Here is a 14,518-nt window from a genome sequence, read left to right on the forward strand (position 1 = left end):
CAAAAGGGAGGGGCCTGCGTACCCAAAAAAAAAAAAAAAAAAAAAAAGAGTGACAGCATAATCCTGATTTGGTTAAAATTACACACATATGCACAGAAAAAAAAAGACCAAGACGTAGTCCCCAAAAAGGGCAAGAGTCGTTACCTCTGTGTTTTTATTTCTTTATGACCTCTTTATTTTCCACCTTTTCCATGTACTTTTGCATTAGAAAAGTAAATTGTTAAAATCAATCAATAAAAATAAGTACCATTTGGAAATCTGTACTAAATCAACATAGATTGATTTTAAAGGTAAATAGTCCCTCCCCACTCTTCCTTTCCAACAAACAAGCACATTACTGATCATCTTTCCAAACAGATACGAGGAAAGAATTTTCCAGAGACCAACAGGTGCTCCTTGTAGGGGTCCCTGCGGCCACACAAGGAGGAGGTCACTCCCACCTGTGTGCTTCCACAGCCCAGCAACGAAAGAAAATGCCTATCAGCACTCGGTTTGAGAGAGCTTTGCAACCCACCTGCTCTGTTACCTGTGTTAACGGGGGCGGGGGGGGGGGGGGGGGGGGGGGCGGTGAGGGCATGGCCAAATCACCAGAGGAAAGAAGTAAGGGAACCACACCCTGGGTCAGAATCTCAGGAGTCAGGTCTCCGAACAGCTGTTCCCAGAGCTTCCAGCAGGGGGCAGCAGAGCATTGTCAGCGACAGCTCCATCAACAGCCATCTGGTGTCACCGAGGAAACAGCCCTAACTTCCACATCCGGGGGAAGCCTGGAGCAACTCATCCTTTCTGTCCGTAGCTCAAGAACGCTGTGCCCTTACAGAGCTGCCTGATGGAAAATGAGACTTCGAGCAAGTAAATGATGTGTCACCAGGAAACCCGCAATCAAACAAAAGAGAAACCCAAAGTTTCTTCCGAAATCTTATTTTTCTCAGTTTAGGAAAGTCTCAAAACCACCATGTGTCTATTTTGTATATTTATCTACATTTGGCTTTACTCCAAAAAGGATTTAAGGCAGCTTCACCAAGTCACAAGGTCTCTGTTTCATCCTAATTACACAGGACAAAGGAAACACGGAATCTGTTCATATTTGCTGCAGGTAATAGTCTGTTTACTGACAGGCATTTGTCTTAGTGTTTGCCAAAATGAAGCAAAGGGAACTTGGTCCAAGCAGAGAACAGATGAATCTGGGATGAAAGCCCAATAGCCTTGAAGTGATGCCAGCAGCAGCAAAGTGATTAGTGAAAGAGACTTTACAGAAAGGAGCAGGTAGCAGGAAGCCGGCACTGCACCTGAGCCCTGGCTCTTTGTACCAGCTTGTCATTAGTTAGCCTTGTGACACGTGGGAAAGCCATTGCCCCTCTCTAACAATCTGTTCCCTCTTCTACAAACGAGGGATTCCTATTCCCAGATAACTTTTGACTCAGATACGAGAACAGAGGGGACTTAAGGGCCCTGCAGGGAGGGACAGCTGAAATGGGTTTTGTGCTTTGGGGCACAGGACTCTGGCTGGGGAGGGCACTGGAAGGAAACTGTTGTCAATAATCATGTGCAAGAAGGGACTGTGTGTGGAAGCCACAGCTTGACCCTTAGCACCTGGGAACAGGGCAGGGAGGCCAGAGGGGTGGTCTTCACGGTTTCCAGCCTAAACTTTTTCTTTAAGTAAAAGCTCAGAGGCTCCAAAGACACCTGCTTACCTAGGGCCACCCCGCGTAACCCCCTGGGTACCGCACAGAGCCCCGTGTGATGAGCCCTGGTCCGGAGTATTGGACTGGCTTGTGTGGCGTCCCCTGAGTGAGTACTCAGCCATTTCAATCCCCACTGGGGCACCATCCACTTCAGGAAGGAACGTGCACGTCGTAAAGAGTGTCAGGCAAACACAAAATCTTTTGGTTTTAATCTTTACTTTCAATCCCAAAAAATCTCTTTCCTTTTTGTTACAAAAGTACTAAACAAACACAGACAGGGGAAGAAAGTTGACATCTGCAAACTATGTGCCTTCAACAGGCGTCTCAGTAATCCCATCACCAACACCCACGTGCAAGGCAGAGACACCAGGTAGGTAATTCTCAGGAATCGGAACTATACCATAGATGCACGGTCAGTTTATTTCATTTAAAAAAGATCAACAGGGGCGAAGCCAGACTGTGTGGGTTTTACTCACTCTGACACTCCCAAGAGCCTTCTCATCTGGCCAGCCTGGAGGCCCAGCCCTCCCGGAAGGGAGACGCGGCCCGCATCTCAGCAGTTCATTGGGACGACAAGCTGGAGGTGCTGAGGAAAGCCTAGAGCACTGTCGCCGGGCTTGGAGGGGTGGCCAGGTGGCACGGCCGGGCACCTTCCTGTGTGGGCTCCTCGCCCAGGCTCACCAGAAGGTCTCTGCGCTTGGCCGTGCAGGGAACCGTGCTCAAGCCGAGCAGCTGTCCAAAGCGTGTCCGTCTCCGGCTTGACCGCTTGCCCCTCCAGCCCTCTGAGGGGAAGGAGCCATCAGTCGACTGTGCCATTGTAGGATTTGTTGAACTTGTTGAAGGTGAAATCCACGGTGTGTGTGGAGATGGGCTTTCTGTACAGAGGGTTTGAAGCCTAGAGAACACAGGAGGTAAGAGGACGTGTGTTAGTTCATTCGTTCATTCACGCACACACAGGGTTGGAGGCCCTTCTAGGGTCAGTCACCCAGGAAGGCAGTGGGCCCCGCCCTCGGGTGAAGGCAACAGCCTTTTGCTGCAAGACTGGCTCCTCTAAGCCGGCCTGGGACGGTCCCGCCCCTCCCTGAGCTTTCTCTCTCCATCTCTGAAACAAGCGGCCGTGTCTGTTAGATGGTCTCTGAAGTCCCTTGCAGGTTTAACACACTCACTGGGGATTCAGGGGGTGCTCCCGCTTGCTCAGTCCTTCAGGAACGTGCAGTCTGCTTGGGGAGATAAGACACACACGGACACTGCGATAGACTGTGAGCACGTGGGACCCTCTCCTGGACCGCTGGACACAGCCTCCCTGCCGAGGCTGTGGCGAGTGCCTCTGCCGGTGAGCCTCCCGACCGGGGCCTGCTGCGGGGCTCCGTGCAGGGCATCCAGAACTGGGCACACACCACCTCTCAGGTTTCGCCTCTTCGTGTTTTTTGTTTTGTTTTGTTCTTTTTAACTTTTTGGCTGCACGGCGCAGCATGTGGGATCTTAGTTCCCCGACCAGGGATCGAACCCGAGCCCCCTGCAGTGGAAGCGCAGAGTCTTAACCGCCGCACCACCGGGAAAGTCCTCGCTTCTTTGTTCTGAATCCCGAAGACGTTAGTGGGCCTCTGCTTGAACTCAGCTGGACCGCTAAGCTTGACATTTTTTCTACTTCCAACTTCCCACTGGCTTACCATTTCATAGCGGGCCCTGGATCGCTCACTCTGGAACTTTGCAAACTCTCTCCGGTCGTGGATGGTGACAAGCAGCTTCCAGATGGCCAGGAGCGCAAGCCCAATCAGGATGATGCTGCCGACCACAGCCAGGAGGATGGTCATGGCATTGGGGGCAGTTCCACACTCTGGAGGGGACCAGGGCATGATGAGCAAAGCTACCGCCATCACCGTGCCCCTACCCCCCGACCTTAGGCCCGTCAGCTCTCCCCAAAGGCCTTCTCTGGATTCTCTGAGATCCCCACACTGCTTTTGAGAGACCTGGGTGGCAGGCAGGTTTCTCCAATGCACATAAAGTGGAAGATTCAAAGAGAACTGGTCACTGTTCCAAGGCCACACAGTAAGTCAATGGCAAAGTCTAGGAGAACCTTGGTGGCTGTTCCACTTTCTCCCACATGCTGTGTGTACGGCTGCATCTCCCCAGCTCGAAGCACCCACGCCCCAGCCCGGCCCCACCTCCCGTGCAGGACGCTGGACCAGGTCTCAGCTTTCCCGTAAATAGTTTCAGGAGTAGACTGGGCGGCAGGAGGTTTCATGAAGCTGCTTCCACAAGGGCTGGGCTGGGGGCCAGCCAACACTTGTAAGCCCTTAGTGTGGAGCCTTTGGAGCAAATGTGCTTATTTTCAAAGAACCGCAAAGACAGCGCTTGGAAACAGAGCCTCATCCTTACAGGCGTGCATCCTGGGCTAGGACCACAATCCTTCCCTCTGCCTCTGGCCTAGGGAAGGCACATTATGTGGTCTAGCCCCATTTGGAAAAACAGTTTGCAATGTTTTGAAAGGAAGAGAGCAGATCTTTTTCTGCACCGCCCATCTCTGCCCCGGCAACCTCCACCAGAGAAGAATGAAAGGGGTCATACTAGAAACCCTCATTACCCCAAGGAAAAGGGCCACTGGTCCCCGGGCCCAGAGCGTGGGGCAGAATTGCCCCTGTTAGATGAGAGCGTGCCGTCCTCAGGGGCCCAGGGAGCGAGGCATGGCACCTGCAGGAATGTCAACCCAGCGCTCCATCTGCCCTTCTAGGACTCCACTCCGGGAAGCAGCAGCCCGGCTAGGGCTGTGTGTACCCAGATGCTTCCTGACGCCCAGCCTTGATGGTCCAGACCTGCCCTGCACGCTCGCACCACCATTAGCCATGTAGGCTAAGTGTGTTCTGTGCTTACTGTCACCCCTGTGTCCCCTCCTTCAAGATGAGACACTCCCCCAGGGCAGGGCACTATCCTCCTATAACTCCCATTCCCCCAAGTCATGCCCCCCCAAGCTCCGCCCCCGTGATGGGTCCCCATATATACAACCACCTTTCTTCTAAACTCTAGCAGTCAGGTAGAGGCGACCTTAGATCTTGATCTTTATATGGGACTGTATCGCTCCTCTCTCTGGAGTTTGGAAAGGATGGTGAGGAGAGAACGGGTGATGCATCAGAAACCGAGCCCCCAGGGGGAGCAGACGGAAGTGGCCCTCACCCACCTGGCTCCCTGAGGACTGTCAAGTTGGACTTCCCACCGGGGAGCTCTGCATACGTGAACATCATCACACAATCCTTGGCAGTTTTGTAGAAACAAAGCACAGCCTCCTGGTCATCTTTCACTGGAAGAAAACCAAGCAGAAATGTCCTGAGTGTGTCTCTGAGTGATGCAGAGCGGCTAAGGGACGGGTGAGGAGCCAGGACCCCACAAAGGAGAAAAGGGGGTGCAGAGAGGCTTAAAGGGAAGGCTGGACCTTAAAAATGAATTTCTCACATCAAGAACGCAGGCCCAGCGCTAAGTTAGGCTGCGCTGGGGACGTGAATTCCCTTCCATGCGAGGGAGGCCTCCACAGGCTCACTGGGGTGAAAGGAGAGGGGGCACTACTGCTGGGGTGGGACTGGGCAACGGAACTGGGTAAAGAAAAGGGCCATTCTGCTGTCTGCGGAGGCCTGAGAGTTCAGGCTTGAGTCTACCTGGCTGAGAGCTGGCTGCAGAGGCCAGGAGGCAGCGGCGCTTGCCTGAGATGAGAAACCAAAAAGACCCACGCGGCAAGGAGGGTGGGTGGATGAGAGACTGCACCTCCCACCCACGGTGCGCACCGCTGGCCTCGCTCCTCATAGTAAGAAGCCCCCTTCCTCAAGCTGCCTCAGTACCTGCCATCCCCACGCGGCTGTTACCTGAGGGGAAGGTATCGCCAACCCCACTCCCCCCAGCTCCGCCCCACCAAGCACCATCTGCATTCCAAGCCTCCCCCGGGACGGGGTTAGACTGATTTCCAGGGTGGAAAGGAAGCGGGGAAGGGCGTGAAGCAAGAGAGAGGCGGGTGGTAAGGGAATGACCCACTGGTCCTGAGTGACAACTGTGGGCTATTTTGTGACATGAAATGCTTTCTAGCTCTGCCCTTTGTGACCCTGTTGCTCGAAGGAGTCTCCACCTAGAACCAGACAATTCTGAGTGGTTATCAGACGCGGAGGCCTGGGCTTTTGCTCTCGGCCCCCAATCCTAAGCCTGGTCTGGGTGAGTGTGGGCGAGCATGGGTATTAGAAAGCCTGGGGGAAGGAAGGAAAAGGATAACTGGTGAATACGACAGAATCTTCTCTGTGAAGCAACTGATTCATGACAAAGGGGCAGAGTGAGAGGCAGCTGTGTGTGAACAGCTGCACTTGCTCCAGAGCGAGTAAGTAGTCAGTGGGCTGGGGGAGGCATCACCATCTTTCTGTGGGTGCCCAGTCAGGGGGCAACGGCCCCATGTCTGCAGGCAGAACTTGCTGTGAGCCAGACCTCAGGTCACAAGACAGAAGCAGGGCAGGAAAACGGGCATGAGAGGCCGGATTTGGGGAGGGAGGGGCAGGGGCTCCCTGCTGTGGTACAGCCGTGGCACACAGTAGGTGCTCAATGAATATGTGTTGGCGGAATACATGACTTGGCAGCCTCAGGAGCCATGATTCGGCCAGAGCATCACTCAAGATCAGGGAGGCAGGAAAAAGGAGTGGGGAGACCTGCAGGAATGAGGAAGAGCCAGGGTAGCACTCGATCCCGGGTTCATTCGGACAGAATGTGAGCTCTGCCTCGTCTAATGCGGGCAGAGTATCGCGAGAGCTGCGCTGGGCTGAGGCCAGAGACTGGCTAGCTGGTCACCAAACATGGTTTCCCAGCTTCCTGGGCACAGCTGGACGACACTTCCTGCCATCCTTGCAGTAAACGTGGCTGGATGACTGAGCTCTGGGTGGGGGGGATGTTGTGTGCACCACTTCCAGGCCCCACCCATGTAAACCTCCCCCATGATTTTTCCCCATTTGCAGATTCAATGGAGAGAATTCTGAGGACCCGGGGGAGGGTGGAAACACAATCTAGAGGGTACCTGGGCTCCTGAAGGAGCACAGAGAGGCCTTGTCAACCAAGAACATCTTCACTGGACTTCAAGTGAGTGACAAACTGACTTGTATTTTGTTAAGTCATTGAGGTTTGGGGTTTGTTTGTTGTAGCAGCTAACAGTACTTATTCTAACTAATATACCAACTTCTCAGGAAGCCTGGGAGAAGATGTAGGAAGGGACTAGGCTTCAGAGATGGAACAGAAACTTAAGAACAGGAAGGTCTTACACCCTGGAGAGCCCAGAACCTATGACCTAACACAGGTACTCCAAGTCCTCTTGGGGAGCCAGCAAGGACTAGCCAAGGACACTGAGGTTGCTTCCTAACTCAAGGTTAAAACTACCCTCCTGTCTGCCAGGCAGCCCTGAAGATCGTCCCCACGAGGGAGAAAGTCTCTACACGTCTGCCAAGATCCAGAAGGGGCCGGCTGCCCAGGGCCGCTCCCCACACTCACCGATGGTGTCCACCCGTGTGATCACCTCATCCTTGCACAGGTTCTGGCAGGTCTGGTTGTCAACTGAGCTCCCTGAGTGAAGCAGCAAGCACTCAACACAATCTCTTTGGAAAAGAGACAAGAAATGTGGGTGTTAGATGCTGGGTAGTAACTGCACACATGTAACTGAGTGCATGTCCCAAGAGTGCAGGGTCCCAGCCCTCCTGCAAGCCCCTGAAGGCTTTAACTTCTCCCATGTTCAGATGTTTGGCCTCAAGGAACATTTCTTCTCTGTCCTTCTTGCTGCTATCGTGCAGGGAAGCCCAAGGGTTCTTGGAGGAACATATGTGGGTTTAGAAGCATGTCTGGTACACATGTCAAGTTGCAGGCTGGAAACCTTTCAAATTCTGATACCAGGAGGCAAATCCATCTGCACTCTGGTGCATCCAATGCCTCACTGAGGAGTCTGCCCCAAACAAGAAGTTTCTGAAGATAAAAAAGTGTTCCTGGCCTCGAGAGGGGTCCTCACCCTCCCATGGCCCCAATTCCCAGGATCCCCACCAGGAGACCATCACCCAGGCAGGGCTCTCAGCACATTAAACTCTCTGGGTGGGCCCACCACTGCCTGGGCCCAACCACACCCATGGAATCCGAACCTCTGGGGCTGGACCTGGGCTCTTGGGGATTCTGAGTAAAGGTGAGGGCTGAGAACCACTGTCCTGGAGACTCTCAGGCCCTGGCCCCCTTCCTGCTCCCACATAGAGCCCACCTGGCAGGGGAGCTAAGCTCTAAGGGTCCGTAAAGCTTGTTGTGGAGGGGAGAGAGGGTCTCTGACCTCTATGGGGGACTGGGGGATGGGGGAGCATAGATGAGATGCTGAGAACTGAACTCCAGGGAGAAGTGGGTTGGAACAAAACAACCAGCTGATGGGGAACGTGCAGAAAGTTTCTGAAGTGATGGTGCTCGGTGGCCGGCAAGGATGGTGAGAGACCCCAAAGGAGAGGTTTCCCAGGAAATGGGGTGAGGACTCCAGAGCCAAGTGTGCTGGGAGGGCCACTGCCTCCCTGCCTCTGTGCCCTGGCACCCGAGGGCAGGGGAGCCTCAGCCACATGGGGGGACAGCAGCCCAACCTACGCCACAGGCCTGTGGGGACCAAAGGCGCTGCGTGTCTGGAAATCTCCCTGGCAAAAATATGGAGGGTTGTACCATCACAATGCATTGCCTTTATTAGTATCATTTAAAAATTCCGCAGGATGGAGAGACCAGTTACTACGTTTCCAGGGCAGAAACTGTGGCCTGAAGGGAGCTGGGAGCGTTTCATCAAGTTGCCCTATTTTACAGGTGAAGTAAGTGAGGAATCAGTGACAGCAGGTTCCAGCACCCAGGTACCTGCCTCTCTGTCAGGTCCCTCCCTGAGTCCTTACTCCACTTTCTGAACATCGAGGAGGAATGGGCAAGTGAGTAGACTGTGGAGGGAAAGTAGGTTAAGACTTTCTTACCAGGGTCCTAATATGCTTAAGAATCCAACTATCTTCGGATTGGCCACAAAATCCCACTCTCCTGGTAAGGACTTCATGGAAACATTGTGAAGTTAAACAAGTAGGTAAATTTTGCACCTCTCCTGAGGCCAGAGCCCCAGCGGGCAGGCATCTGAGACTTGGCTGGGCGCCAGGAGGGCGTGGCTCCAGCTCCGGTCATTCATGCTGACGTCATTGCCCCTCCTCCACCCGTGGATTAACACACTGCAAAGAAAGGCGGCTGCTTCCGGTCTCCGCTAGGATTCACTGAGCCCTCCATCTGCATGCCCCGTTGTCATGAAACCACAGGGCCGCTTCCAGGGAACATTCCCTAATCACCCATGTGGACAAATCAGTTTAACCTGCGGTGCTCCGCATACTGGATTGAATCTTGTGATCTACTGTAGTCACGTATTTAAATGTCTGGCCTTTAAACAAACAAGTTGCTGAGACAGACTTTGCTCAGGGAGACTGTTAATTGAAATCAGCTGAAACTGAATATGAACTCACCCAAGGTGAAGAGCGTGTTTGGTTAGTTCTAGAAAGTGGAGATTGACTGCTCTGAAACCCCAGAAGAAAAAGGACATAGGCATTCAAAACCTGTTGGCTCTCAGCAAAGCAGCAAGTAGAAAAACAGCCTGAAGTAAGGCACTATCAAAGGTACTTTGTTTAAAAAAAAAAAAAAAAAAAAAGTGACAAGTAGGCTGTGAAAGAGACTGTGTCAGTGTGGCCCGGAGACAAGTAAAAAGGATGAGTGAGGTTCCCCTACGGCATCTCTTTCCTTGCTCCTTTGGTATTGCTTAATGGGTAACAAATCACCAAGTCTATGTCTTCTTGGAAATGAATGCTTTAAACGTCTAAAGCTAAGGTGGTCTTCCCAAGAGGCCTTTTAACTGACCTAAGCCAACCCTATATTGCCCTGCTGCTCCGGAAGAAGGAAAGAAACAGGCTTGATCTGCCTTTATTGGTTCCATGTGTATTGTCCTAGCTTGGCACCAGCCCCCATCAACCTCATATGCCCCAAGGTCTGGGAGCCCATACTCAAAAGGGTTCTGCTGGTGGGAGAGCTGGGGGTAGGGCACCTCCCTCAGGCATTCGATGTTGATAATGGCCATGATTCCAGGCTCAGATAGCCACAGCTATTTGGGCTCCAGATCCAGGATCCTAACCTCCTCCTTCCCCTGGGATGTTTCTATTTGGATTTCTGTTGTTTCTCTGCTCTTAGCAGGTCTAAAGCAGATCTGTGTTTCTTCTCGCTTACTCTGCATGGCTTCCCTCTAATTACACAGAATAAAATCTGGCCCTGTCTATCTTGTCTCTCCATCTGCGGCCAGCTTTCAATTACCCACGCCTGGATTATTTGTGGCAAACATCCAACCAGGGGTTCTGCCACCCAGAACGTTTCTGAGTGCAGACTGACCGGCAGCCACGGCTGCTCAGGGAGCATGAACTCGTCTCATGAGGAGCCCGAGCCAGGGGTTTGGAAGGGAAATCTGCCAAAAAAACCTGCACAGTTGCGTTTCCCAGCCAAAGAGAAACAACGTCTGTATTATTATTTGTTTCTGATTATCTGCGCCCTCCCTCCTGGCCCCTTAGGACAAGGATGATGATGGCACAGCTGTTTCTCTAGCAAAATTCAAGAGAAACTGTCACTCTTGCTTTCCCGATGGCATAACTCCCCAATTTAATTCCGCCTCATTCGCACTCTGGCGGAGTGTGAAGGGCAGAGCCGTGGGGAGCTCAACAGGGGACTGTAACCCCATGGCTGGGTTGGTGGAGGCCTGGAACCCGCGCCTGGACAATCTGCATTCAGCAGCAGCGCAGAGGCCCGCTCCATTATCTGTACAAATGGAGCAGAAAATTCCAAAGCCACTGTAGTTTGTTCCTGGCTTGCCTTATCTAGGTCGGGTGCCCTCCTGTCCAGTTTACCTTCTGATGATGTTTTGTTTAAAGCAGCATTTCCCATATGGGGGGGCCTGTGAAACATTGTTTGGGAGACGTTAATGGGGCAGGAGGTCAAATTCATTTGGAAGGAAGATGCATGCTGAATGTCCTTTTAAAATACTCTGACACACTAAAGGCTCAAGAAGATGCAATTTTGATACTAAAATCAGTTTAATTTCATTTAACTCAAGTAATCTTATAACTTCTAAACTTGTTTAGGAACAGAGTAACAGTTTTTGTTGCTGTTATGTTTTGATTTCGGTTTTTTTTACAAAATCCCCATGCAACCAGTGTTTCAAAGACCCTATTCTAGTTAATGTTAGTAAGAGTTTCGATCCCCAGCAAGTCTGTGGGGGGAAGATGCAGGAGATGGGGGGTGAGAGGCTGGCCAGCCCTGAGGGCTGACCGGCCGGATGACAGGCCTGGTCTGGGGGAGACGCTGGGGTTGAACCTCTTGGTGCTGCAAGCATCCAGGCAGGTCGGGCACTTCTCACACGTCTCCCCAAAGGCCCCTGGCTCCGTGCACTGGCACTGCCCACAGACACAGTGCCCGCGGTCACTGCAGATCTGGCCATCCCTGGCCTGGCACGTACTGATGTCTGTCGAGCAGTTACAGTTGTCCCCGATGTAACCTGCGTGGCATTTGCATTCTCCGCAGTGACAGTCGCCATGGCCTAAAGTACACACATGGCACATCAGCGCCTGCCTGCTTACACGGACACACAACCAACCGCCCAGCGCCTGCCGTGTGCCAGACACTGGGGATCCAACAGAATGAGATGCCGACTGTGCCCTCGCAGGCCGTCTGGGCAGACAAAGAAGGCCTGGTGCTGACACGGGGTGATAGCAGGGCGCCCGGGCAGTGCGTATGGCCTGGCTGGCCTGAGTGCTGCTCCAAGTCAGTCCAGAACTTGGCCAAGTCGTGCCACAGGCCCAGGACACCAGAGAGCTTCTTCCTGTCTCCCGTGTTACGTGATTAATGGCCCCAGAACCTGTGAATGTGACCTCCTATGGCAAAGGAGACTCTGCAATGTGATTAAGTGAAGGATTTTAAGATGGGGGAGATTCTCCCGGATTATCCAGGGGGGCCCTAAGTGCCACCACAAGGGTCCACATGAGAGGAAGGCACGGGGAGATCTGACTACAGAAGGAGGTGGCAACGGACAGGAGTAGCAAGATACTGCGCTGCTACCTCTGAAGATGGAGGAGGAGACCTCGAGGAGCCCGGAATGCAAGGAGTGCAGCCCTGCAAGACGGAAAAGGCGAGGGCCTCAGGCCGAGGAGTGCGGGCAGCCCTGCTGCCACCTCGACTTCAGCCAGAGGAAACGATTTCAGACTCTGACCTCCAGAAAAGAGAACACATCTGAGTTGTTTTCAGTCGCTAAATTTGTGGTACCCTAACACAGCCACGAAGGAAACCAACACAGTTGTTGCCCCTCAGTCTCAGTGAGACGCTGATTCTTGCTCTGGCCTTGGAGCTGCGGGCCAGAGCCGGATGACTCACGAGCAGGTACGGGGGACGGCAGCGGCTAACACCGAACTCGCTACGCACGTGTCAGGCTTTACAGCACGAACTCGATGAATTCTTACAACCATCCCACGCGCACAAGTGATGAAACTGACACACGGAAGGATGAAGCAGCTTGCTGACGGTCAGACTGCTAGCAGCTGCAGAGCCCGGACCCAAACCGGGGAGTGTGGCTCCAGGGCCTACGGTCTGAACTCCAGGATCCGTGGCCTCTCAGGAGAAGAGGACAGAGCAGGCCCTAATCCAGATGAGAACCAGCTGAGGGGCCCCCGCTCCCCCCTTGCAGGAGGAACCCTTTCCACAGCCTGCCAGGGAGGAGGAGCTGGGCATCCCCTCCCGGTTCTGCAGGCATCAAGGGCAGGGGAGCTGCTGGGCTCAGAGGACTGAGTAAGTGTGCGCACCAGGCACGCGCGTGTGCACGCTGGACAGCGAAAAGCACGGACAGCACCAGCCTCCAAGGGAGCCAGGAGCCTGATAGTGGATTCTCTATGTTTTGCTAACAGAGGCAGAAAGCAGTGCTACAGATGGCACTTAATTTTTAAAAACCTTCCTTATACTATCACTGCGGCATATTGTCCTTTCTCATGCCGTTTTGCTAAGGCTAATATCAACAGCACCAAGAATCTGTATTTACTGAGAACCCACTGACATACTAGCAGGAGACCAGGCAGGCAGGGGATGGCATCAGACAGGGGCGCCTTGCATTTTATTCCCGCTCCTGAGTCAGTTATCCTTGTAGTTGGACCTCAGCACCTTCTAAGACCGCCAATGAGTGCGACCCACAATTCACGTCAGGACCTAACTCCAGAGAGCCTCTTCACCCCCACTTCCTTCCTGTCCCCCTCCCCAACCTGTCTGCTCGGTTGAGCCTAGAGTCTGCAGGAGGCAGGGAGGCCATCTGGAGCCGCCAGACCTCCCCTCCCTCCCGCGCATGCGGGGCAGCCTCTCTACAGCCCAGGGATACAGAGCCCCAGCAGATACTTTGCTGGGCGAGAGCACCCTTCCACTTCACAGCCAGTGCCGAGGCATATGGCAGCCCTCTGGGAGAGGTGAGGAAAGCCAGACCCCAGCCAGGAGGAGGCTGTGGAGTACAATTTAACTGCCTGGAAGCTGGCGTGTGATGTGTGGGCCACAGGAGAGAGCTGCACCCCTGCTCACGGGTTACACAGTGTGGGGGGGCGGGGTAGGGGCATGGGAGGGAAAGGGCAGCAGACAGCACAACTCACCCGAGGGAGGGAGGCCTGCACACCCTTCCTCTGCACCAATCCCTGAACAGCCCTGGCAAGCAGGAAACCACCCCCCACAGGAAGTCTTCCCAAATGAAATGGATCCAAACTGCACAACTCCCTAACTCTCGGCCTCAGGACCACATTGGTCAAGAGGCTGTTTTAAATTAAAATGGTTCACTGTCAGGGTGATTTTCCCCCCAACATTTTATTATGACAATTCCAAACCTGCAGCCAAGTTGAAAGGGCTGTACAGAGAACATCCGTCCACTTACCACCCCCGTTCCACCATCAGTATGCAGCCAGCTGCTTTATCACACATCTATCCATCCCTCCATCCATCCATCAATCCATATTTTTTTAAATGCATTTCAAAGTGAGTTGCAGTTATCAGTGCACCTGAGGAGTGGTTTTTAATACAGCTCTGGTCTCTCCAGTGGCTTGTACATCATGCCATCCCATCAAGCAAAAATAGAGGAAGTAAGACGCACGGTTGGTGCCATATTTACAAACAGCAAAGACACTACTCAGGCCAGAGAGACTGCTTTACTTGACACGGTGAGTGTTGTTTCCCTTCCTTCTCTGTTTTTGGCAGCAGTATAAAATGAACCAAATAAAAACCTAGCACAACATTCCAAAGTGTCAAAGGTTTGGTGAGAAGGTAGTATATTATTTCATTTGGGGTGAAGTATGGGTGTGTGTATGTGTTGAAGGGAGAACTTGCTCCCCATGGTGACTGGGCATCTAATGTGAAAAGATCTGCTGCTCACTGAGAGGTTGGCAAAGGTGCCAGCTGCTCTGTACTTCCCACCAGGATGGTTAATTGGCAAGTAAACCCAGCTGCCTTGGGTACATCTGACATCACGAAGACCTGAGAGCTCCAAAACCCAGCCCACAGTCAAAGCAGTTGAGGGTGCCCCTAGATCTGGGGTGCAATTACAGAGTTAGGAGTCAAGGGCAGGAGAGAGTGGGAGCTGGCAACTCACCCAAGGTCACCATGGCTCCATGGAGAGGGACGGGACTCACTGCCAAAGACCTAAGCCGTTCCTCAAAGCCTCCTACAGCACGTGAGAGACATGGACGTGGCAAGAAAGAAACGCCGTGCAAAGAACCTGTGAGTGAGAGCACGAAGCGCCCCGG

The 14,518-nt window shown here is 53.1% G+C and overlaps 1 protein-coding gene across 1 annotated transcript in view; it reads right to left on the reverse strand.

The window, feature by feature from the left end:
• Positions 1 to 1,879: 1,879 nt before the first annotated feature.
• The window catches only part of ITGB5 (integrin subunit beta 5), a 93,942-nt gene continuing 81,303 nt past the window's right edge, over positions 1,880 to 14,518 (reverse strand). Inside the window, exons 9-13 of the mRNA XM_024756490.1 lie at positions 11,076 to 11,298; positions 7,185 to 7,288; positions 4,858 to 4,977; positions 3,353 to 3,519; positions 1,880 to 2,577 (exon numbers count right to left, since the gene is read on the reverse strand). Coding sequence (XP_024612258.1) covers positions 2,482 to 2,577; positions 3,353 to 3,519; positions 4,858 to 4,977; positions 7,185 to 7,288; positions 11,076 to 11,298 — 710 coding nt within the window. The 3' untranslated portion in view covers positions 1,880 to 2,481. The remainder of the gene's footprint in view (positions 2,578 to 3,352; positions 3,520 to 4,857; positions 4,978 to 7,184; positions 7,289 to 11,075; positions 11,299 to 14,518) is intronic.

The sequence above is a fragment of the Neophocaena asiaeorientalis genome, unplaced genomic scaffold, assembly GCF_003031525.2.
Source record: "Neophocaena asiaeorientalis asiaeorientalis breed wild unplaced genomic scaffold, Neophocaena_asiaeorientalis_V1.1 scaffold22, whole genome shotgun sequence".
Lineage (NCBI taxonomy): Eukaryota > Metazoa > Chordata > Mammalia > Artiodactyla > Phocoenidae > Neophocaena > Neophocaena asiaeorientalis.